Here is a 23,805-nt window from a genome sequence, read left to right as displayed (position 1 = left end):
AATTGTCCCTAGTGTGTGTAGGATAGTGTTCTTTTTATCTAGTTCGCATCACAAAATTAGAAATTGTTCAACCAGTGCTGAACACACTTCTCGGCATCTGCACATAATTGCGTCTTGTGCTTCCTGTGAGTGGTGGTGGAAACTGGGCCGCGACGTGAACGCTCTTTCCTTCACCCCAGGATAGTTTTAATATGCGGGGATTGCTGGTCGGTGTGGGCATGGTGGGCCGTGGTGCCTGTTTCCGCGCTGTTTCTCTAAACTAATCAGCCCATCAACCTCGACGTGGAAAGGTACCTTTGTCACTACCGAGAGAAGATGTGACAAGATCGCGGTGGGTAAATGTTCCCATTAGCTGTTGGTGTGAAGACCAAAGGAGATGGATTAAATACGATGGGCAAACGTTAATGATGTAAGGAGAAACTTTTACATGACGAGTATCTGGAACTCACTGCATTAAGTTGATTGAAACAATTACTTGGGCTTTCAAAAGGAGATTGGATGAGCAATTGGGATGAAAATTAATTGTAAGTGAGTAGAACTGAATAGATTCCTCTACACAAGTGTGGAGAATGCTGCCTTAATGACATCTCTGGTGAATCGAACATTTTCAAAGCAAATTGGTTATGGATTGAAACTGAGATACATTAATAGTGCTTAATTTCTTCTAATACTTTTTTGCCTTTTCCTTTTTAGTCATCAAATCAAAGACTGCTCCTCAAGGAGAAGGATGTTTTTAATCATTTGGTTTATCATCAGGCTGCTTAATGTTGTTGATCAAAATTACTTTTTGTCATTGTAGAGTCTTAGTTAAACGTAGTTTAATACTTTAAATCGCAAGTTGGTTTAGAGATACAGCACGGAAACAGGCCCTTCTGCCCACCGAGTGTGCACCGACCAGTGATCCCCGCACTCCAACACTCTCCTACACATACTACGCACGATTTACAATTATACCAACGTATAAACTCCGTTCAGACAGCACCCGTAGTCAGGATCTAACCTGGATCCCTGGTGCTGTAATGCAGCAACTACTGCTGCGCCACCGTGCTCCTTTTAAAAGAAATAATGGTGGTGTAATTGCATTTGAATATCCTTTAATCTAAATGTGAATTTTTTTTTGCTAGAATTATATTTGGCTACAAAGCTTTTGAGAATCTTGAAGACATGATATTGGCCTGTCTTCAACCAATGTGATGGTAGAGTAGGTCAGGAGTGACGCATTCATAGAGAATAGAGAAATGATCAGACAACCTGATGTGCCAACAAGGACACTCCATTAGGTTACATTGATTACTAATCAGGTGAAATATTAGGCACTAATACACACCTCTGCAGTCTCTGCACGTGAAGCCAATCCTGGGCTTCCTATAAAAATTAAAAATAAATTTGTCTTTAATTATTAAAATGAGTTTGAAAAGTATAAATATTTTTTGGTTTTCAAAAAATGTGAATTGAACACTTCTGCTCTTAATTTTCTTCAGAGATATTTCCTGGTTGGAAGTAATCATGCAGAAACCAAACATCGTGTGCTGAAAATCGACCGTACAGAACCAAAGGACTTGGTGGTTATCGATGACCGTGTAAGTATAATTTTTTTATGTGAGTAAACTTCTCATGAGGGTGCAGTTATAGGTACTATTTCTTATACTTCAAGATTGAGAAGCGTGAATGGGCTTAGCGTCCTGATAAAATCCAAATGGGTTTGGGACTGGTGTATGTTCTGGTAAAACATTTGACTTTGGACCAAGTTGCTGCGACTTGCTTTCTCAGTTTGAAACAATATCTATGTGAGTTTGATTTGTTTGCCGCGACTACCCGTGAATATCATATATTTGAGGGAGAAGTAGATGTTGTGCGCTATCCAGTTGGCAAAAAGACTGTACATGATTACAATCAGCTGTCCACAGTGTACTGATACAGGATAAAGGGTATATCATTTGGTGTAAGCTATAGTCAGATCAAAGATAGTTTGAAGGTCCACAATAGGGTAGATGGGAGGTCAGGACCACACTACAGTTGGTGAGACGATGGTTCAGTTACCTGATAACCGTTGGGAAGAAACTGTCACTGAATCTGAATAGAAACAAAGAAAATCTGCTTGGATTCAAAATTTTAAATGGGCCATAAATATAACAATGCTTGCTAATACACAAAAGGGCACAACGTGCTGGAGTAACATAGCAGGTCATGGAGAACGTTGATAGGTGACATATTGGGTCTGAAGAAGGATTTTGACCCGAAACGTCACCCATCCATGTTCTGCATTGATGCTGTAAAACCTGCTTAGTTACTCCAGTACTTTGTGTCCTTTTTAATAGCATATTTGAGATTGTTACATTTATGGACCGTTTAATTTTTGAGTCTGAGCAGATTTTAAAGGTACACTTATATGGTTTAAATTAAAACATCTTTTAATTTAAATTAAATTCATTGCGAAATGAATGTTATTGACTATTTGAAAGATCATTCATTTTTGAGGAGTGAAGTTTGAAAGCTGAGATAAGTATAGTTGACCTCATGACTTTGTTCTGAGCCATTGCATTCCACAGAGCCAAGTCCCACTGAATTACTCCAGCATTTTGTGTCTATCTTCAAGTTTTATAAAGCCTGTTTTAAATGCTTAATGCCTACTACCAGAAAATACACTAATTGGAAGTCCCAAGGGGATCGATTGTGTAATAACACAAGCTGCTTGGGTTGGTGTCACAGGCAGATTTTGGGTGCAGTAGATGAAATGTAGGGGTTAGTGGTCCTCTCGTTGAAGGAGAGTGCGCTGTGGAATTGTGGCAATGCAGGTCAAAACCATCAGCTAAAATGAAGCCAGGAGCAATCCCAGCTGCAAATTAGGATAATGTGATAGGAGCAGAATTAGGCCATTCGGCTTATAAACTCTACTGTGCCATTCAATCATGGCTGATCTATCTCCCTCCTAGCCCCATTCTCCTGCCTTCTCACCATAACCCTTGACGCCCATACTAATCGAGAATCTACCTATCCCATTGACCCATTGACATGGTCTCCACAACCTTCTGTCGCAAAGTATTCCACAAATTCATCTACCCTCTGACTAAAGAAATGCCTCGATCTTCTTAAAGGCCCATCCTTTAATTCTGAGGCTATGACCTCCAATCCCAGATTCTCCCAATAGTAGAAATATCCTCTCCACATCCACCCCATCCCAGCCTTCCACTATTCGATACATTTCAATGAGGTGCCCTCTCATCCTTCTAAACTACAGGCCCAGTGCCGTCAAATGCTAGCAGATACCTGCAGTTTTTCTAGTGCTAGGAGACTTGGAGGTGCTAGGTGAAATCAACTTGTTTGCCTGTTTGATTTTGAAATTGTATGCTGAAGTGATGTATGATCTTTGTAGTGGTGTGTAAGCAAGGAACTGCTTATCTGATAGTTTACATCGAAGATAGATCCAAAATGCTGGCGTTTGGGTGACGATTCAGATCTAGACCCTTCTTCAGAAGGGTGCCGACCCGAAACGTCATCCATTCCTTCTCTCCAGAGATGCTGATTGTCCCGCTGAGTTACACCAGCATTTTGTGTCTATCATCATTGTAGTGGTGTCAGCTCGTATTCTGACAGTGTTTGAGTGAATGAGTTGGCCTCTGTTAAATTTAATAACCATCTGGGCACGTGTAAATTAAATGCGCATCTTGCCACTGCTACATTTGGCATTATAGATCTCGATTGATACCCATAAGACACGTATGATTGTAAATTACTTGTTTTGTTTTGCTTTAGCATGTATACAGTCAGCAGGAAATACAGGAACTTTTAAGTCGCCTTGATATGGGCAATCGAACTAAGATGGGGCAGAAGGGTCTGTCTGGGCTTTCAAAAATTGTATCTGCTTTTGGCATCGTTGGTAAGAATTTGCAAAATATCTTTCTTTCTACAATGAGCTTGCTCAGAAATGTCTCTGTTTTAACCATAAGATGTTTATGTGATTGTGTGGTGTGTAATTTTTTTCCATGTTCTTTATCATAAGATCATAAGAGAAAGGAGCAGGATTAGGCCATTTGGCCCATCAAGTCTACTCTGCCATTCAATCATGGCTGATCTATCTCTTCCTCCTCTCCTGTCTTCTCCCCATAATCCATGACGCCCGTACTAATCAATAATCTATCTATCGCTGACTTAAATATATCCTCTGACTTATATGTTGAAACATATAAGATTATTATGAGTTTGGACACGCTAGAGGCAAGAAACATGTTCCCGATGTTGGGGGAGTCCAGAACCAGGGGCCACAGTTTAAGAATAAAGGGCAAGCCATTTAGAACGAGGATGAGGAAACACTTTTTCACACAGATAGTTGTGAGTCTGTGGAATTCTCTGCCTCAGCGGGCAGTGGAGGCCAGTTCTCTGGATACTTTCAAGAGAGAGCTAGATAGGGCTCTTAAAGATAGCGGATATGGGGCGAAGACAGGAACAGGGTACTGATTGTGGATGATCAGCCATGATCACATTGAATGGCGGTGCCGAAGGGCCGAATGGCCTACTCGTGCACCTATTGTCCATTGCCTTCTGTGACAAAGAATTCCACAGATTCACCACCCACTGACTAAAGAAATTCCTCCTCATCTCCTTCCTAAAAGAACGTCCTTTAATTCTGAGTCTATGACCTCTAGTCCTACACTCCCACTAGTCGAAAAATCCACTCGCTCAATTTGCTAAAATCGATCCAATCACATCATTTGCTCAATACCCTTAATGTTGTGGATGTACAAAAAAGCAACAAACAAAATTCTGATTACAAAAATAACTGTCCATTTGTCCTCCGGTGCTAGCCCCACTACTGCAACCATCCACTCTATGCAGGCCTATAAATGTACAGTCAATTGTCATGCTTATATATGGTAACTTGGCATAAGGTAGAGAATGTATGGGTGACCACCTTCCTTTTCATTGCTTAATGCATATTTTATCCACATCCATCAAGATATTATTTACCCTAAAGTGTTATAAATGTATCTTTATATGATGCTTATATTGATGTTTGACCTGATACAATGCTATGTACGTGAGGCCAATAATTTTATTTCCTCCTAGGATTTGTCAGATTTTTAGAAGGATACTATATTGTATTCATAACCAAAAGAAGAAAGGTAGCAGATATTGGAGGCCATTCAATTTATAAAATTGAAGACACCACCAATGTCTACATTCCAAATGACTCCGTTCGAATTGCTCATCCTGATGAAGCCAAGTAAGTGGACACCAAATTTCAGAGGACAAATAAAGGGGCTTTCCCACTGCGGCGACCTAATTGGCGAGTTTAGGAGAGTTTGAAAAAGTGTCCTTTGACTATGTAGAAGACCTTCTTCGAACTCTTTCGACAATGTTGAACGCTAGTTTTGACTAGTTTCGACTGGCTTTGGGAAAATTGGACACCGAATAATGGAGAGTGAAGACGACCTCCTTCGATCTCCTTTGACCTCCCTTCCACTATGTTGAAGACTATCTATGACTACCTTCAACTACCCTCGATTACCTACGACTAACATGCCGACCTACTACGCCGACCTATCGATTTTTTTCCATGGCGACCTTTTTTTACTTGCGGGCGTTTTTCAGTATGTTGAAAAATACGCCGCGACCTAGCTGAGGCCTCGAATAAGCGGGGACTACTCTCAAGCATGAAGGAGAGTTACAAAGACCTCCTACGACCTCGTGTCGACCATGCTGGGAGTAAGAGTCGAGGGCAAACTCTTCTAAACTCGCCAATTAGGTCGCCGCAGTGGGACAGCCCCTTAAATATTTTTTTTCTGTAATATGAAAAAGATGTGAACCAATTCTGCAGATAACCAACTACTTGACACGGACAATTAAAATGCAATGGCTTAGCTTTCTAAGTGATGTGTCAGGCCCAAACCATGATTAAAAATAGAAGTTTCAAAAAGCCTATGGTCTTGAAAACAGGCCTCTTTACTGCTTCACAGCAACAGGTGATAGATGTTGAAGACTGAAAAGGGTAAATTTATTATGGGGAACAAGGAATTGGCAGATGAGTTGAACAGGTACTTTAGATTCATCTTCATTAAGGAGGACACAAACAATCTTCCTGATGTACTAGTGGCCAGAGGATCTGGGGTGACGGAGGAACTGATGGAAATACACATTAGGCAGGAAATGGTGTTGGGTAAACTGATGGGACTAAAGGCTGATAAATCCCCAGGGCCTGATGGTCTGCATCCCAGGGTACTTAAGGAAGTGGCTAGAAATCGTGGACGCATTGGTGATATAGATGCATAGATGATATAGATTCAGGATCAGTTCCTGTGGATTGGAGGTTAGCAAATGTTATCCCACTTGTTAAGAAAGGCGGGAGAGAGAAAACAAGGAATTATAGACCAGTTAGCCTGACATCGGTGGTGGGGAAGATGCTGGATTCAATCATAAAAGATGAAATAGCAGCACATTTGCATAGCAGTAACAGGATCGGTCCAAGTCAGCATGGGTTTACGAAGGGGAAATCATGCCTGACTAATCTTCTGGAATTTTTTGGGGATGTAACTAGGAAAATGGACAAGGGAGAGCCAGTGGATGTAGTGTACCTGGACATTCAAAAAGTATTTGATAAGGTCCCACATAGGAGATTAGTGGGCAAAATTAGGGCACATGGTATTGGGGGTAGAGTGCTGACATGGATAGAAAATTGGTTGGCAAAATTGGTTAGGAAACAAAGCGTAGGGATTAACGGGTCCCTTTCAGAATGGCAGGCAGTGACTAGTGGGGCACTGCAAGGCTCGGTGCTGGGACCAGAGCTATTTACAATATATATTAATGATTTAGATGAAGGGATTCAAAGTAACATTAGCAAATTTGCAGCTGACACAAAGCTGGGTGGAAGTGTGAACTGTGAGGAGGATGCTATGAGAACAAAGGGTGATTTGGACAGGTTGGGTGAGTGGACAGATACATGGCAGATGCAGTTTACTGTGGATAAATGTGAGGTTATCCACTATGGTAGCAAAAACAGGAAGGAAGATTATTATCTAAAAAAGTATCAAGTTGGGAAAAGGGGAAGTACAATGGGATCTGGGGGTCCTTGTTCATCAGTCAATGAAAGTGAGCATGCAGGTACAGCAGGCAGTGAAGAAAGCAAATGGCATGTTGGCCTTCATAACAAGAGGAGTTAAGTATAGGAGCAAAGAGGTCTTTCTGCAGTTGTACAGGGCCCCAGTGAGACCACGCCTGGAGTATTGTGTGCAGTTTTGGTCTCCAAATTTGAGGGAGGACATTCTTGCTATTGAGGGAATACAGCGTAGGTTCACACACAAGAGGCAGGAAACATGTTGCCGATGTTGGGGGAGTCCACAACCAGGGGCCACAGTTTAAGAATAAGGCGCCGGCCATTTAGAACGGAGATGAGAAAACACTTTTTCACACAGAGAGTTGTGAGTCTGTACAATTCTCTGCCTCAGAGGTCGGTGGAGGCTGGTTCTCTGGATGCTTTCAAGTGAGAGCTAGATAGGGCTCTTAAAGATAGCGGAGTCAGGGGATATGGGGAGAAGGCAGGAACGGGGTACTGATTGGGGATGATCAGCCTTGATCGTATTGAATGGCGGTGCTGGCTCGAAGGGCTGAATGGCCTACTCCTGCACCTATTGTCTATCAGTGGTCAGAAGATGGCCATGAATTAGGACTCTTGAAACTTTACTTTAGACGTTAGCGACACCACAGATACAGGCCCTTCGGCTCACCAAGTCCCCGCCAACCAACAATCATCCCATCCACTAGCACTATCCTACAGACTGGAAAAAAATAGACAATTTACAGTGTCTAATTACCCTATAAACATGTACGTCTTTGGAGTGTGAGAGGAAACTGGAGCACCTCTAGAAAACCCATGCGGTCACAGAGAGAATGTACGGAGAGCACCCGTAGTCAGGATCAAACCTGGGTCTCTGGTGTTGTAATGCAGCAACTCTACCACTGCGCCACCGTGCCGCCCATAGCTGGAGGGATGCAGATGTACGATTATTTCAGGATTTGATGGGGTGGCCGGGATGAGTAGTGAGTAGAAATCACAGAGCTAAACAGCATCAGCAGCAGGAGGGATGATGACTGACTTACTAAGAATGGGTCTTAAATTGGAACATCAGATACAAGATGGATGCTTCAGGTTCCACATCCTCCACCGGAAAAGATTATTTTCCTTTACGTACTATTTCAATAATCTTCGTCTTTCTTGACCTGATCTCAAGACCTTATTCTGTATGAATGCCATGCACAATGCATGGACTTAAATGCATATATGAATTTTATACTAAAATCATTACCTCCATCACTACCTTCACATACATTTCTTTCCTTCAACCATTAGGCTTTTGAACGAGCCTACACAACCATAACCTCAACAAATTGCTATAAACTTTGTATAGGTTGCCCTATGTCTTTTGACTTGCAATAGTCTGGCTACCTAGTACACTGACATTTGATTGTTCTATTGGATATTGTGTAATTGCAGTGATGTGCAGTAAAGCTGCAGCTAGTAAGAATGTCATTGTTATATTTCCAGTGCATATGACAACCAAATACTCTTAACTCTCAGTCTGAAGAAGGGTCTTGACCCGGAACGTCACCTTTTCCTTCTCTCGCGAAATGCTGCCTGACCCACTGAGTTACTCCAGCATTTTGTGTTTATCTTTGGTGTAAACAAGCATCTGCAGTTCCTTCCTACACACTTAACTCTTGACTCTTTGTCTCCTTAGGTATGTGAAGATTTTCCAGAGTGTGGATCTTTCCAGCAACTTTTATTTTAGGTAAGCTGCTGCTTTTCTTTGTATTTTTCATAATTACATTAATAATGGTATATTGTTTGCCTTGAGCATCCATTGTAATTCAATGTAAAAAAATAGTAAGATTAATCGAGAAATTACCAGTTTGAAGTTTGATCTGTATTTTATGAGGAGTTACGATGAGGGATTACGTGAAGAACCCGTTCAGCACGCATGCGCGGCATACTTCAAAGCAGCGGTGTGGAATCACAGATAGACACAGTTATTGAAGCAAACATAGTGAAGAAAAGGAGACCAGTTTAACATTTTGACCCATATTTAATGAGGGTGGGAGCGGAGGGCATGTAATCCCTCATCGTAACTCCTCATAAAATACAGATCAAACTTCAAACTGGTAAGTTCTCGTTTAATCTTACTATTTTACTTCGGAGTCACGTGAGTGACTACGTGAAGACTTCAAAGCTCTGTGATTTCAAACCGTGTAACAGGTATTACTACACGCACTGCCGAAGTCCTTGAGGGAGGAAGTGTGTTATCGTAATCAACCAATGAATCTGTTTGTAGAAGAACACAATGGTATTTTTTAACAATACCAACAAAGAAATTAAATTGCTCCCCTGGTGGAATAAAATTTGTACATGTTAGTGTTTATCCCAGCAGTTTTTAGCACCTGCTTGAACCATCTCGCAATGGTTTGGCTCGTCACCCGACCATAAGGTTTTTTATGACTGACCCACAAGGCTTTTCATCTCCCTCGAATATTTTAGTTGTGTCTATGTAGGATAGTAGGTGGGTCATGGCACATAACCGTGGTTCTGGCGGGTAAGCCCGGAATTCCACGACTGGATTAGGTGTTCCTGGTCTGCTCTGTTTGATTAGTCCCTGGATAACGACAGAGATCTGGTCTGGAGCTGTGAGCATGCTGTCCAGTCGCAATAGGTGTAGGGACTGGACCCTCTGTGCAGATACAAGTGCCATCAACATGAGTGTTTTGAGCATAGATTTTTCCAGGTTGAGGGTTCTGGCTGGTGGCCATCCCCTGAGGTATGTCAGGACCACACTGACATCCCATATATGGGTGTACCTTGGTCTAGGGGGTTAGAGTTGTAAATACCCTTCATTAGTTTGACCACCAGCGGGTGGGACCCCATGGCCTGTTGTCCTGGAGCTGGTTTTAAATAGACAGGCAGGGCACTTCTATGGTTGATGGCTCTGTAGCTGAGTCCTTCATCGTGGTGAAGGTTCGCCAGGAATTCCAGTACGTTGGTAACTGTAGCGGTTGACTAGGTCCCTGTTTCCAAGCAGTACTTCTCCCATTTCTTGATGCTGGACAAGTGCTGTTTTTTAGTGGATGCTGGGAGGGATGCTGACATGGTGTCGACGGTTTGTTCTGATAATCCCAGTCCCAGAAGTGGTTTGTACAGAATCTGCAACCCAGGAGTTTGATTTTTTTTTTTTCATGGCACGGGTGGCTTGTGCCCCACACTGGATGTTAATAACTCTGGGTCACTGGGGAATACCATCGGAGTTTCAACAACCATGTCATGGAGTATTGGGAACCATGGCTGCGTAGGCCAGTCGGGTACTATCAAAATACCTGAAGCAGAGTCCATTTGTATTGTGCGTAGTCCCCAACTCGTGAGGCAGAAGGGAGGAAATGCATAGAAGAAGAATTTCCCCCATCCAGCGCGAACGCATCTACCGCTGCTGCCTCAGGGTCTGGTTCCCAAGCGACATACATAGGTACCTAGTGATTTAGCCTTGATGCAAATAAATCGATATCTGGCGTGCCATATTGCTTAATAATTTTTGCAAATTTTTTGGGGTTTAACATCCATTCGATGTTGTCATTAAATTTACGTGACCTGGTGTCTGCCACTGTATTTAGCTTACCTGGCAGGTAAGTTACTGATAGCCAAATATATCTTTGGACACACCATTGCCAAATTGTGTTGACCAACTTGTCGCATGATACCGATTTTATGCTGCCCATATGGTTAATGTAGGCCACCACCGTAGTATTATCTATTTGTAACCGTACATGCAAGTGATGCATATTTGTGCATATGCTTTTAAACCATAAAAGTCACCCAACATCTCTAGATAATTAATGCCCAGTGTAAGTGGTAACGGTGACTCTGGGTTAGTCCATCTACTACTTGTGCTGGATATAGAGTTAGTTGCTCCCCAGCCTTGAGCACTGGCATCTGTTTGGATAACTGACGTAGGGTTAGTGATGATAATAGGCTGAAACTATGCCAAACGTTTTTTGCCCACCACTGTAGTTCTGATATTGCTTCAGTGGGTAACTTCATGACACGATCATAATGACCTGTATGTCGTTTTGGTGCCTGTACCTTTGCTCTTTGTAAGTTTTGACAGTGCAAAGGTCCGAATTGTGTAGCCGGAAATGCTGCTACCATTTTCCCAATTACTCTGTTACTTGTCGAATAGTTGGGAGTACGTTGACCATTAAATTGTTGCATGATTGTGCCAATTCAACTGTTTTGTCTCTTGGCAATGTTACAGTCACGTAGACTGAATTAATTGTGAAGCCCAAGTAGTCCATGATTGTGGATGGCTTCAACTTAGATTTATCTGGATGTAAGACAATCCCAGGGTTTCAAATAACTGTTTGATAGCTGATACAGCTAACATATTCAATTCCATGGTCTTGCCTATTATTTAAGATATCATCAAGATATGCCATGACAATATGTTTTTGTCTTCTGAATATTGCCATAGCTGGTTTTAGTATCTTGGTGAATAATCTAGGGCTGATGTGAACCCATTGGGTAACGCTTTAAACTGCCATAGTCGGGATTGAACCCGGGTCTCTGGCGCTGTAAGGCAGCAACTCTACCGCTGCACCACCGTGCAGCACAGTTGGAGAGCCACAAAATGGAAACATCTGCCTGTTGTCATCTGGGGTTCGAGACAACGCTTGGAGTACTTTGTACCGTTTTGGTTCTCTTAAGGAAATCTATACTTTGGATTTAATTTAGAGATTTAGGCAGATTTTCTGAGGTGAAGGATTACATATGAGGAAAGGTTGAGCAGGTTAGACCCACACTCATGTTCCAATAAGCTATCTTTCATTCTTGTAGACAAAAATGCTGGAGAAACTCAGCGGGTGAGGCAGCATCTATGGAGCGAAGGAATAGGTGATGTTTCGGGTGGAGACCCTTCTTCATTCTTGTAATAAGGTTCAAACAAAACAATTTCCTCTTGTGGGAATCTAGAACTAGGGCATGTGGATCATTGCACAGCACATGAACAGGCATATTTTCTTTCAAAAATCATGTATAAAAATCTACATTTTTGACTAAACTCTTATAATTCCAAACAAAAATGTTGGAAATATTCAACAGTGAGGGAGACTCAATGGGGAGGATGTTTCAGTTCAGCGATGATTACAAAACCAGATAGCTTGAGATTCAGAGGGGAAGCTTTGCATAGTGTACCCATGTTTTATGCACCTCTTCGTAGCACATCATAGGAGAATATATTAGTTAGGCAAATAGTTGCCCTGAGGGGCAACTATTTCACACACAGTGGTGATGGGTGTATGGAATGAGCTGCCAGAGGATATAGTTAGGCAGGTACTATAACAACATTTAAAAGTCATTTGGACAGGTACATGGGCAACACCACCCCAGGTCTGCCGCCTATCGACAATACCGCCAGCGGGCTGGCTACCGAAGCTGAAGGGAGGAATGTGCACGCATTCTCGCTGTCCGATCACAATGTGAGGAGGGCTCTGACAAGGGTGAACTCGAGGAAAGCTGCAGGCCCCAATGGCATCTCCGGGCGAGTACTCAAGTCCTGTGCTACGCAGCTAGCTCTGGTGCTCACTACAATATTAAACCTCCCTGGATAAGTCCGTGGTCCCTGCCTGCTTCAAAAAATCTATCATTGTACCGGTACCAAAAAATGTCTCCCCAGCCTGTCTGAATGACTACCGTCCGGTGGCCCTTACCTCGGTAGTCATGAAATGCTTTGAGAGGCTGGTGAAGAAACACATCTGCGCCTTCCTCCCTTGCAACATGGACCCGTTACAGTTCGCATACCGTCCGAACAGATCCACGGACAATGCGGTCTCCCAGGTTTTGCACACCGCTCTCTCTCATCTTGACAGCCAGAAGGGGGGCTATGTGAGGATGCTGTTCATAGACTTCAGTTCAGCCTTCAACACGATAGTCCCCACCAGACTGGCCGAGAAGCTGCTGGAATTAGGGCTCAACACCCCCCTATGTGCCTGGGCCCTGGACTCTCAGTGCCAGGCCCCAGGTAGTCAAGATGGGAGGGAATAATAATAATACATCAAAGTCTCTCACCCTGAGCACAGGATCACCCCAGGGCTGCATCCTCAACCCCCTATTGTACTCCCTGTACACACATGACTGTGAAAAAAGAAAAAAAGACACAGCTCCAACTCAACAATCAAAGTTGCTGATGACACTGTGGTGGTGGGCCTAATTTCAGACAACGATGAGAAGGCCTACTGGGAGGAGGTGGCTGATCTGGCACTCTGGTGTCAGGACAACAGCCTCCTCTTGAACATCAAAAAAACGAAGAAGCTGATCGTGGACTTTAGGAGGGCACATCATCCGAGGACATACACACCACTGAGCATAAATGGGGATACTGTGGATAGGGTGAGCTGTTTTAAATATCTGGGAGTCCACATCTCTGAGGATATGACATGGACATCACACGCCGCAGCATTCATGAGTAAGGCAAGGCAGTGCCTTTACCACCTCAGGCAATTGAGGAAATTCAGAGTGCCTCCGAGGATCCTCCAGTGCTTCTAGTCAGCGGCTGTGGAAATCATCTTGTCCGGAAATATTACAATCTGGTTTGGGAATTGCTCTGCCCAGGACAAGAAGGCTCTGCAGAGAGTAGTACGTTCGGCCGAACGCACTATGGGAACTTCACTCGCCCCCCTGCAGGAACTATACATCAGGAGGTGCAACTCCAGAGCCAATAAAATCACGGGAGACACCTTCCACCCCTGCAACGGACTGTTCCAGCTGCTACGTTCAGGCAAACGCCTCTGTTGCCATGCTGTGAGAATGGAGAGGTTGAGAAGGAGTTTCTTCCCAAAGGCCATTAGGACTGTAAACTCCTATCTCACCAGGGACTAACTTTACTGTGCCACTCTACTGCTTTTTTTTAAATTGCTGTTTTTTTCCCTTTTTCCTTCCGCCCACAATATTTAATATGTAAAAGAATATGTGATTCTGTTTGTAGTTTGTTTGTTTGTTTGTCTTTTTGCACAAAGTCCGCGAGCGTTGCCACTTTTCATTTCACTGCACATCTCGTATGTGTATGTGATGAATAAACTTGACTTGACTTGACATCAGATTCAATTTAATTGTCATTGTCAGTGTACAGTACAGAGACAACGAAATGCATTTAGCATCTCCCTGGAAGAGCGACATAGCAAACGATTTGAATAAATAATAATAAGTGTCCGGGGGGGGGAGGGGTGGTGATTGGCAATCACCGAGGTACGTTGTTGAGTTGAGTGACAGCCGCCGGGAAGAAGCTGTTCCTCGACCTGCTGGTTCGGCAATGGAGAGACCTATAGCGCCTCCCGGATGGTAAGAGGGTAGACAGTCCATGGTTGGGGTGAGAGCAGTCCTTGGCGATGCTGAGCGCCCTCCGCAGACAGCGCTTGCTTTGGACAGACTCAATGGAGGGGAGCGAGGAACCGGTGATGCGTTGGGCAATTTTCACCACCCTCTGCAATGCCTTCCGGTCGGAGACAGAGCAGTTGCCATACCATACTGTGATGCAGTTGGTAAGGATGCTCTCGATGGTGCAGCGGTAGAAGTTCACCAGGATCTGAGGAGACAGATGGACCTTCTTCAGTCTCCTCGGGAAGAAGAGACGCTGATGAGCCTTCTTGATCAGAGTAGAGGTATTGTGGGTCCAAGAGAGGTCATCGGAGATGTTGACTCCCAGGAACCTGAAGCTAGAAACACGTTCCACCTCCGTCTCGTTAATGTGGATGGGGGTGAGCGTGCCGCCTCTGGACTTCCTGAAGTCTACATGGATAGGAAAGGTTTAACGGATAAGCAAAATGTGGCCAGGTGGGAGTAATATAGATGGTGTATCATGATCAGCATGAGCAAGTTGGGCTGAAGACCCTGTTTCCGTGCTGTGTGCCTTCATGACTCTGTCAGATTACCAATTAACTAATTTTTGTCGCGTCAAAGGGAACCATTGATAACAATATTGCTTTTTCCTTTTCTTTAGCTACAGCTATGATCTAACTCATTCGCATCAGTTCAATCTGACAGTGTTGAAAATGCCCAGTGAAGGGTTAAACAGTGAAACCTTTGGGCACGGTGGACAGGACAGCTTTGATATCTTTGAGGATGAGGGTGCTGCTACACAGGCTGGAAGCAGTAAGTATTAAATCTTGTGTATGTAATGAAGGTAGGTATTTGATTGAAGGATAATATAAACATCCAAAGATATGTATGACATCTATTGCATCCGCTGCTCTAGGTCGGTGAGACCAAGCGTAGGCTTGGCGATCGCTTCGCCCAACACCTCCGCTCGGTTCGCAATAACCAACCTGATCTCCCGTGGCACAGCACTTCATCTCCCCCTCCCATTCCGAATCCGACCTTTCTGTCCTGGGCCTCCTCCATGGCCAGAGTGAGGCCCACCATAAATTGGAGGAGCAGCACCTCATATTTCACTTGGGTAGTTTACGCCCCAGGGGTATGAACATTGGCTTCTTCAATTTCAGGTAGTCCTTCCTTTCTCCCTCCTTCCCCTCCCGTTCCCAGCTCTCCCACAGCCCACTTTCTCCGCCTCTTCCTTCTTCCCGCCCCGCCATCCCATCATCAGTCTGAAGAAACGTCACCCATTCCTTCGCTCCATAGATGCTGCATCACCTGCTGAGTTTCTCCAGCATTTTTATCTACCTGTGGTTTCCTAGATCACATTACTGTTCAGTTCCCTCTTTAATATTGTGAAATAAATTAATTACTCACTGTGATGCACCACACTAGATCTATTTATATTGTGCAACAAATCTAAATTAAATTTGAAGTCTGAAGAAGGTTCCCGACCCAAAACGATACCTATCCATGTTCTCCAGAGAAGATACTTGACCCGCTGAGTTACTCCAGCGCTCTATCTTTTTTTAATAAACCAGTGCTGTAGTTTCTTGTGTCTCCAAATTAAATCTAATGTTAGTCAAAAATAGTTTTTGCATGCACTTGCCAGACTTGGACAGGTAGTGTTTGTATGGAATTTGTACGCTCTCCCTGTGACCACGTGGGTTTTCCCTGGGTGCTCTGGTTTCCTCCCAAATTTCAAAAAAATGTAAGTATGTAGGATAATTTGATTCTGTAAATTGTCCCCAGTGTGTAGGATAGAATTAGTATATGGGTCATAGACACAAAATGCTGCAGCAACTCAGTGGGTCAGACAGCACCTCTGGAGTATATCTGGGGAATATATGGGTGATTGTTGTTGGTTGTATAAACCACGTTCTCGGGGTATCTAAACCTAAATTTATTTTAGTAGTTACTTAAGTTATGATGTTGGATGGAAGCTGCATACCCAAATCCCGTTGCACTTATGTGCAATGACAATAAAATATATTATTATTATTATTATTATTATTATTATTATTCTGTGAATCCTCCAAATTCAAAATGCTGACAAAAAAACCCTATTTAAGGCTCATGCTAGAAATCTGAAATACTAAATATTTCTTCCCATTGTTGAGGACAGTTGACTTGTCCCTAGATTGCTATTTTATTTAGGGTTTGCAGGGTTTAGTAGAAAATATACCCAAATCTTTTTGCACTTATGTGCAATGTATTATTATTACAATATGTTTATGCTAGAAAATCTGAAATAAAATATTAGTTCCATTGTTGACTTGCTAGATTGCTATTGACTAGGATTGCAGGTTTATAGAAAATATACATTTTTAATGTACAATATGTTTATTACTCATTTTTTTGTAATATTTTTAAAATATTTTCAGCAGCTGGTCATTATGGCATCCGTAATGAGCCTTACTTCAAATATACTTGGAATGGTTACATGCTAGAAAAAGTCAAAGCTGCTGTCCATCATAATTGGTTGCTATATATTATACATGGATTCTGTGGTCAATCAAGTATCCTTTTCAGATATCCATTTTTCAAGTGATTTTGAAAAAAATTGTAAAATGTTATCTGTGTTTTTATGTGGTCAAATCAGTTAGTAGCGTGAATAGGAAGGGAAGGGAGCTGTATTACAGCAGCTGTGGGATAATGCTTGGATATTTCTTCACATGTGGACTAAAGAATCGAGAGGTATTAAACATCAATAAAAAGGTTTAAATTATTAGGGTTATATAACATGAGAAGGTCTCCAATTGTTAACAATTATTGTAATCGTTAACATTTTTCACACAGAGAGTGGTGAATCTCTGGAACTCTCTGCCACAGAAGGTAGTTGAGGCCAGTTCATTGGCTATATTTAAGAAGGAATTAGATGTGGCCCTTGTGGCTAAAGGGATCAGGGGGTATGGAGAGAAGGCAGGTACAGGATACTGAGTTGGATGATCAGCCATGATCATATTGAAGGGCTCGAAGGGCTGAATGGCCTACTTCTGCACCTATTTTCTATGTTTCTATTAATGAATCGGCAGTTGACTGATCCATTGAATCTAGGTAGAAAAGTTCCACAAAGTAAGTTTTTAATTCAATATTGATATTCCTAATGTCACCATTTTATTGTCATCTCTAATTGCCCTTGAATTCAGTGATGGAACCATCATAGCCCATGTTTAAGAAAGAACTGCAGTTGCTGGAAAAATCAAAAGTAGACAAAAATGCTGGAGAAAAATGGATATTCACGTTTCAGGCCGAGATCACCCGCTGAGTTTCTCCAGCATTTTTGTCTATCATAGTCATTATAGTACAGTTCTTCCTGTACAATTGTTCCATAAGGAGTTTTAGGATTTTGACTATTGTGGTGAAGATGAAGGAACCGTGATCATATTTCCATCTTCAAGAGTCAAGATAGACACAAAATGTTGGAGTGACTCAGCAGGCCAGGCAGCATCTCTGGAAAATAGTACTAGATGTCAGATGTCAAGATTCTTGATTAGTACGGGTGACAAGGGTTATGGGGTGAAGGCAGGAGGATGGGGTTGAGAGGGAAAGATAGATCAGCTACGATTGAATGGCAGAGTAGACTCGATGAGCCGAATGGCCTAATTCTGCTCCAATGACTTATGAATCTTTGTATGCAGTTAAAGTTAATTGGGAGAAATGGGGAAAGTAAATGAGCTATGTGTCTATAAAATGTGGCCAATTGCTAGAACACAAAATCGACATGTGCTCTTGTTTTAATATGTCAATAACTTCTGAAATTCATCTAACACAATTATCTAATGCCAGAGTTTACAGATTATCAGCACAGCATTTCTCTATGAAAACATTGACATGGGTATAGCCAAAAAAGTAAGAGTTTTGAATCCTTTTAAATGATATCTTTTGAAAAAGGACTTCACCCTGCACTCTCCCATTCAGTGTATATTCTATGTAATGTAAGATAAGGTGAAAGAAAATTGTTTTCAACCTTAACTTCACTCAGAAATGCTAATCTATGGACGACCAGTTTATGTCACTTTGATAGCCAGACGATCTTGTAAATTTGCTGGGACTCGTTTCCTGAAAAGAGGTGCAAATTGTGAGGTATGTGCACAAAAGCTACCAAATGCGCTTGAAATAAGGGAAACGTGCTTGGGCAGCTTGCAGCCCAGCAGTATGAACAGTGATTTCTCTAACTACAAGTAACCCTGCTTCCCCTCCCTCTCCATTCCCTCCCACCCTAGTCGTCATTCTGGTTTCACTGTCCTGTTGAGTTTCATTGTCTGTATAACTCGTTTTCACCTACCCCACACCCAACAATGGACCATTGTGGGCTCCACCTTTCCTTGATCAACGTTGTTTTTTGCATATCTTTCATTAATTTGTTCTATTTATCTTCTACGTCTCTCATTTCCTCTCACCCCTCCGACCCTCAGTCTGACAAAGGATCGCAGCCCAAAATGTCAATATCCCTTTTTCTCCAGAGATGCTGCTGCCTGACCCGCTGAGATACTCCAGCACTCTGAGACGTCACCTATCCACGTTCTTCAGAGATACTGCCTGATCTGCTGAGTTACTCCAGCATTCTGAAACGTCACCTCTCCATGTTCTCCAGTGATGCCACCTGACCCGCTGAGTTACTCCAGCTTTTTATGTCTATATCTTTCTGCTTGAAATATGTCTCGTGCGCAGTAAAGGTTTTGAAGACATGTAAAACAATTGAAATTGTATGAATAATGTAACTGAGTGTGCTATAAATCCAAGATTCATTTTTGAGAATAATAAGGCACGTTACATTGATTATATTTTTCTCTTCCCCAGGGAGATGTGGCCAACGAAGTAGAGACTGAGCAGATCATTCATGATGCTTCCGTGATGTCTTTTTCTGCTGGAAGTTATTCTTCTTACGTACAGGTTCGAGGTTCTGTTCCACTCTACTGGTCTCAGGACATTTCAACCATGATGCCCAAGCCACCAATTACACGTAGGTATTGAGGGACTTGGTAAATACCTTACTCAAACAGCTAACCCAAACCTTTAAAACTGGGACGGGAAAAGCTTGCGCGTTGGCTCTGCTCATGAGAGATTAAATAAAGACACAAAAAGGGACACAAAGCGCCGGAGTAACTCAGCAGTTCAGGCAGCATCTCTGGAGAACGTGGATAGGTGACGTTTCAGAGTGCTGGAGTAACTCAGCGGGTCGGGCAGCATCTCTGGAGAACAGGGATCGGTGACATTTTAGGTCATAAGGAAGAGGAGTAGAATTGGGCCATTCGGCCCATCAAGTCTACTCCGCCATTCAATCATGGCTGATCTATCTCTCCCTCCAAACCCCATTCCCCTGCCTTCTCCCCAGAAACCTCTGACACCCGTACTAATCATTTTGGGTCGAGACCTTTCTTAAACACAGCCGCAAGAGTCACTAGGATTAGAAGGTATGGTGTCAACTTGGGGGGGATGTAAGAAAAATAACCAAGGGTAGGGAGGTAGTTGCAGTATTGTGTGGGAAGGAACTGCAGATGCTGGTTTATACTAAAGATAGACATAAAATGCGGGAGTAACTCAGCAGGTCAGGCAGCATCTCTGGGGAGAAGGAATAGAAATTCCTTTTCTCCAGAGATGCTGCCTGACCCGCTGTGTTACTCCAGCAATTTGTGTCTATCAGTTTGTATTGTATTGGTCCTAAAATCGGCTATTCTGTAGGATTGGGTATAAAGATATATATGAAAGACGTACATAAATCTTGGCGGTATCTGCAGTTCCTTTACTTATAAATCATGGGATACTTTCTTCTATTGTAGGTTGTGTTAATCAAATTGGAAATTGGTAGCAATGAGAATGTTCATAGCGAATTGAGATTAGTTTCAAAGAACAAGATGTCATGGAACTAAAAGAACCGGTCTATTCTGGACGATGTGTAAGTGATCCTGGAGGAAAAGATTTGCTCAGAAAAATTATCACTGCATGATAGAGTTTAATGTTTCGCATGAGAGTTTATTCTAAAATAAAATTGTCTCTGACACAACTATGTTAAGCAAGGGGATTTGCAAAAGGAAGTGAAAGCCAACTAAATTGTTAGGCATACCTACACTTGTCGCTTTACCTCCCCCCTTCAAGGACCCAAGCAGTCTTTCCACATGCGGCAGAGGTTCACTTGCACCTCCTCCAACCTCATCTATTGCATCCGCTGTTCTAGGTGTCAGCTGCTCTACATCGGTGAGACCAAGCGTAGGCTTGGCGATCACTTTGCCCAACACCTCCGCTCGGTCCACATTAACCAACCTAATCTCCCGGTGGCTCCGCACTTCAACTCCCCCTCCCATTCCGAATCTGACCTTCCTGTCCTGGGCCTCCTCCATGGCCACAGTGAGGCCCACCGTAAATTGGAGGAGCAGCACCTCCTATTTCGCCTGGGCAGTTTACACCCCAGCGGTATGAACATTGACTTCTCTAACACAAAGGGCAGTGGGGGGCCAATTCATTGGATGTTTTCAATAGAGGCAGATTTAGCTCTTAGGGTTAATGGAATCAAGGGATATGGGGAGAAAGCAGGAACGGGGGGACTGATTTTGGATGATCAGCCATGATCATAATGAATGGCGATGCTGGTTCCAAGGACCGATTGGTCTACTCCAGCACCTATTTTCTATGTTTCTATGACCTGTCGAGTTAGTCCAGCACTTTGTATCCTCAGATGAATAATCCATCACTTATAGATGTTCAAAAGGATTAATCCACCCTTTTTGGATGTCAGAATCTAAGCAGGGATTCTGACATCCAAAAAGGGTCGATTAATATAATGTATAATAGAGCAATGATCTTGTATTCAAAATTTGGGCTACCTCTTTATTGATTTTTATTACTCGTATAGAGTCCTATAACGTGGAAACGGGCTCTTTGGCACAACGCCCATACTGACCAACATGTCCCATTTGCCTGCGTTTGACTCATATCCCTCCAACCTGTCTTATCTATGTACCTGTCTAAAGTTTATTAAATGTTGTGATAGTTCCTGCCCCAACTACCTCCTCTGGCAGCTCGTTCCATACATCAACCACCCTTTGTATGAAAAATGTACCCCATCGGGTTCCTATTAAATTTTCCCCACTCATATTAAACTTATGCCCTCTGGTTCTCGATGTTCCCCCTACTCTGGGCAAGCGACACTGCGTCTACGCGATCTATTCCTCTCATGATTTTGTACGTCTATAAGATCACCCGTGATCCTCCTGAGCTCCAAAGAATAGTCCTAGCCTACTTAACCTCTCCCCATAGCTCAGACTCTCTAGTCCTGGCAACATCCTTGTAAATCTTCTCTGCACCCTTATCATCTCATATTATTCTATTTTCCTTTACAGTGGATCAGGCAGATCCATTTGCCCATGTAGCAGCCCTTCACTTTGACCAGATGCTCCAAAGGTTTGGTTCTCCGATTATTATCCTGAATCTGGTTAAGGTGAGTTTCCTATTGAGCAATTTCATTTTATCATGCAAAATCCTCCAGGCTTGACTGGGGTTGATGCAGGAATGCTTCCCCTGGGGTAACAATACAAGGGTTAAACTGGGCTGAGAAGCCATTTTGTCAGCTACATCGTTGTTATTCTCTGCCCAAGAGGGCCGCGGATGCTTATGTTGAGTTTTGGTTTGGTTTATATTGTCATGTGTACCGAGGTAGTGAAAAGCTTTTGTTGCAAGCTAACCAGTCAGCGGAAAGACTATACGTGATTACAATCGAGCCGTCCACAGTGTACAGATACGTGATAATAAGGAATAATGTTTAGTGCAAGATCTGGTCCTGTAAGTCGAAGAATGGACAGGCCATAGAGGACATTAAGAAGAGCATAGTTATAGTAATGTTGCTGTCGAGGTAGAGATTTAAAAGAGTGGAGTGATTATAATGCGCAATTGCAGATCCATTTATGTGACTAGCACACAAAGTGTCACTTTGGTTTGATGCCGTCTTGGGTGAATATAATGGGGATGGAGATTGCCAGAGGTTTATTAAGAGATTCCAACAATATGGGGTTATTTCAGGAAAGTGGCACTAAAATGTTAGGCATGATCCTATTGACAGGAGGACCAGACATGAAGGGCCATGGGACCTAATCTGACTATTTACCATGAATTTTAAAATGCTTAATTAGAAGCTTGTTAGTTGTAAACAGTTCATATCAATTTTCAAATGTTCTTCCTCTTGCCGTGTAGGTTTTCTTTTCACCTTCAAACCATTTAGTGTCATACAGCACAGAGGCAGGCCTTTAGGTCCATCTCATCCATGCTGACAACGATGCCCCATCTAAGCTTGTCTAAGTTGCCTGTGTTTGCCCATATACCACTAAACCCCTCTCCATGTACCTGTCCAAGTGTCTTTTAAATGCTGTTTTTGTACCTGCATCAGTAGAGATCCACTTGATCTCATCTGCCTATACAATAGACAATAGATAGATAGATCCTTTATTGTCATTCAGACCTTACGGTCTGAACGAAACTATGTTGCCTGCAGTCATACACAGAATCAATAATAACAAAACATACAATAAACACCAATTAAACATCCACCACAGTGAGTTGGTGCAATACGTGCAGGAGAAGGCCATTTGGCCCTTCGAGCCAGCACCGCCATTCAATGTGATCGTGGCTGATCATCCCCAATCAGTACCCCATTCCTGCCTTCTCCCCATATCCCCTGACTCCGCTATTTTTAAGAGCCCTATCCAGCTCTCTTGAAAGCATCCAGAGAACCGGCCTCCACCGCCCTCTGAGGCAGAGAATTCCACAGATTCACTACTCTCTGTGTGAAAAAGTGTTTCCTCGTCTCTGTTCTTAATGGCTTACCCCTTATTCTTAAACTGTGGCCCCTGGTCTGGACTCCCCCAACATCGGGAACACGTTTCCTGCCTCTAGCGTGTCCAAACCCTTAACAATCTTATATACCTCTCCAATGCCTCTTTTTTTCCTGACCAAAACCTCAATTTCTTTCGTCATTTCGGGTTCCTTACTCCCAGCTGCTTTGCCCTTCACTCTAACAGTAGTAACATGGATGGCTTTGAACACTCATCACCAGTCTTTTAAAAGCATCCCACGACCCTTTTGCATCTGCAGTTCCTTCCTACACGAGGAGACAACATTGCTTGTTGTGCACCTGGTCTTGAATTACCTGCAGTAGTATTTGACTTTTGCACATAAATTTCACTCTTCTTTATGACGCTGACCCTAAAATGTACCAATTTCTCCATAACCCTGATGTACTATTCAAACCTGGTGAGCATCAAACCTTTAGTAATAAATACTAATTATCGTTGGGCTATTTAATGTTGTGTGCCATCAAGAATTTAAGAGAGCCATAATTGCATCATCTGCAGAGTAGAGGACTATTAAATCAAGATTGCTAGAACATTTAATGGGCAGCTTAGTATAATTGACCTTCTTTT

The 23,805-nt window shown here is 42.8% G+C and overlaps 1 protein-coding gene across 6 annotated transcripts in view; it reads left to right on the top strand.

The window, feature by feature from the left end:
* Window positions 1–23,805, top strand: part of fig4a (FIG4 phosphoinositide 5-phosphatase a) — a 70,552-nt gene that overhangs the window by 9,446 nt on the left and 37,301 nt on the right. For 5 of the 6 annotated variants that reach the window (XM_055634965.1, XM_055634962.1, XM_055634961.1 and 2 more), the window contains exons 3-11: window positions 1,482–1,580; window positions 3,754–3,877; window positions 5,065–5,221; window positions 8,730–8,780; window positions 15,021–15,172; window positions 16,777–16,911; window positions 18,378–18,478; window positions 19,196–19,358; window positions 21,733–21,830. In XM_055634965.1, coding sequence (XP_055490940.1) covers window positions 1,482–1,580; window positions 3,754–3,877; window positions 5,065–5,221; window positions 8,730–8,780; window positions 15,021–15,172; window positions 16,777–16,911; window positions 18,378–18,478; window positions 19,196–19,358; window positions 21,733–21,830 — 1,080 coding nt within the window. Of the gene's footprint in view, window positions 1–1,481; window positions 1,581–3,753; window positions 3,878–5,064; window positions 5,222–8,729; window positions 8,781–15,020; window positions 15,173–16,776; window positions 16,912–18,377; window positions 18,479–19,195; window positions 19,359–21,732; window positions 21,831–23,805 lie in introns of those variants that run through there. The other variant, XM_055634966.1, reaches the window with a different exon arrangement.

Source organism: Leucoraja erinacea, chromosome 5, assembly GCF_028641065.1.
Source record: "Leucoraja erinacea ecotype New England chromosome 5, Leri_hhj_1, whole genome shotgun sequence".
Lineage (NCBI taxonomy): Eukaryota > Metazoa > Chordata > Chondrichthyes > Rajiformes > Rajidae > Leucoraja > Leucoraja erinaceus.
Note: the sequence above shows the minus strand (reverse complement) of the source record. Positions and strands in the feature narration are given on the sequence as shown.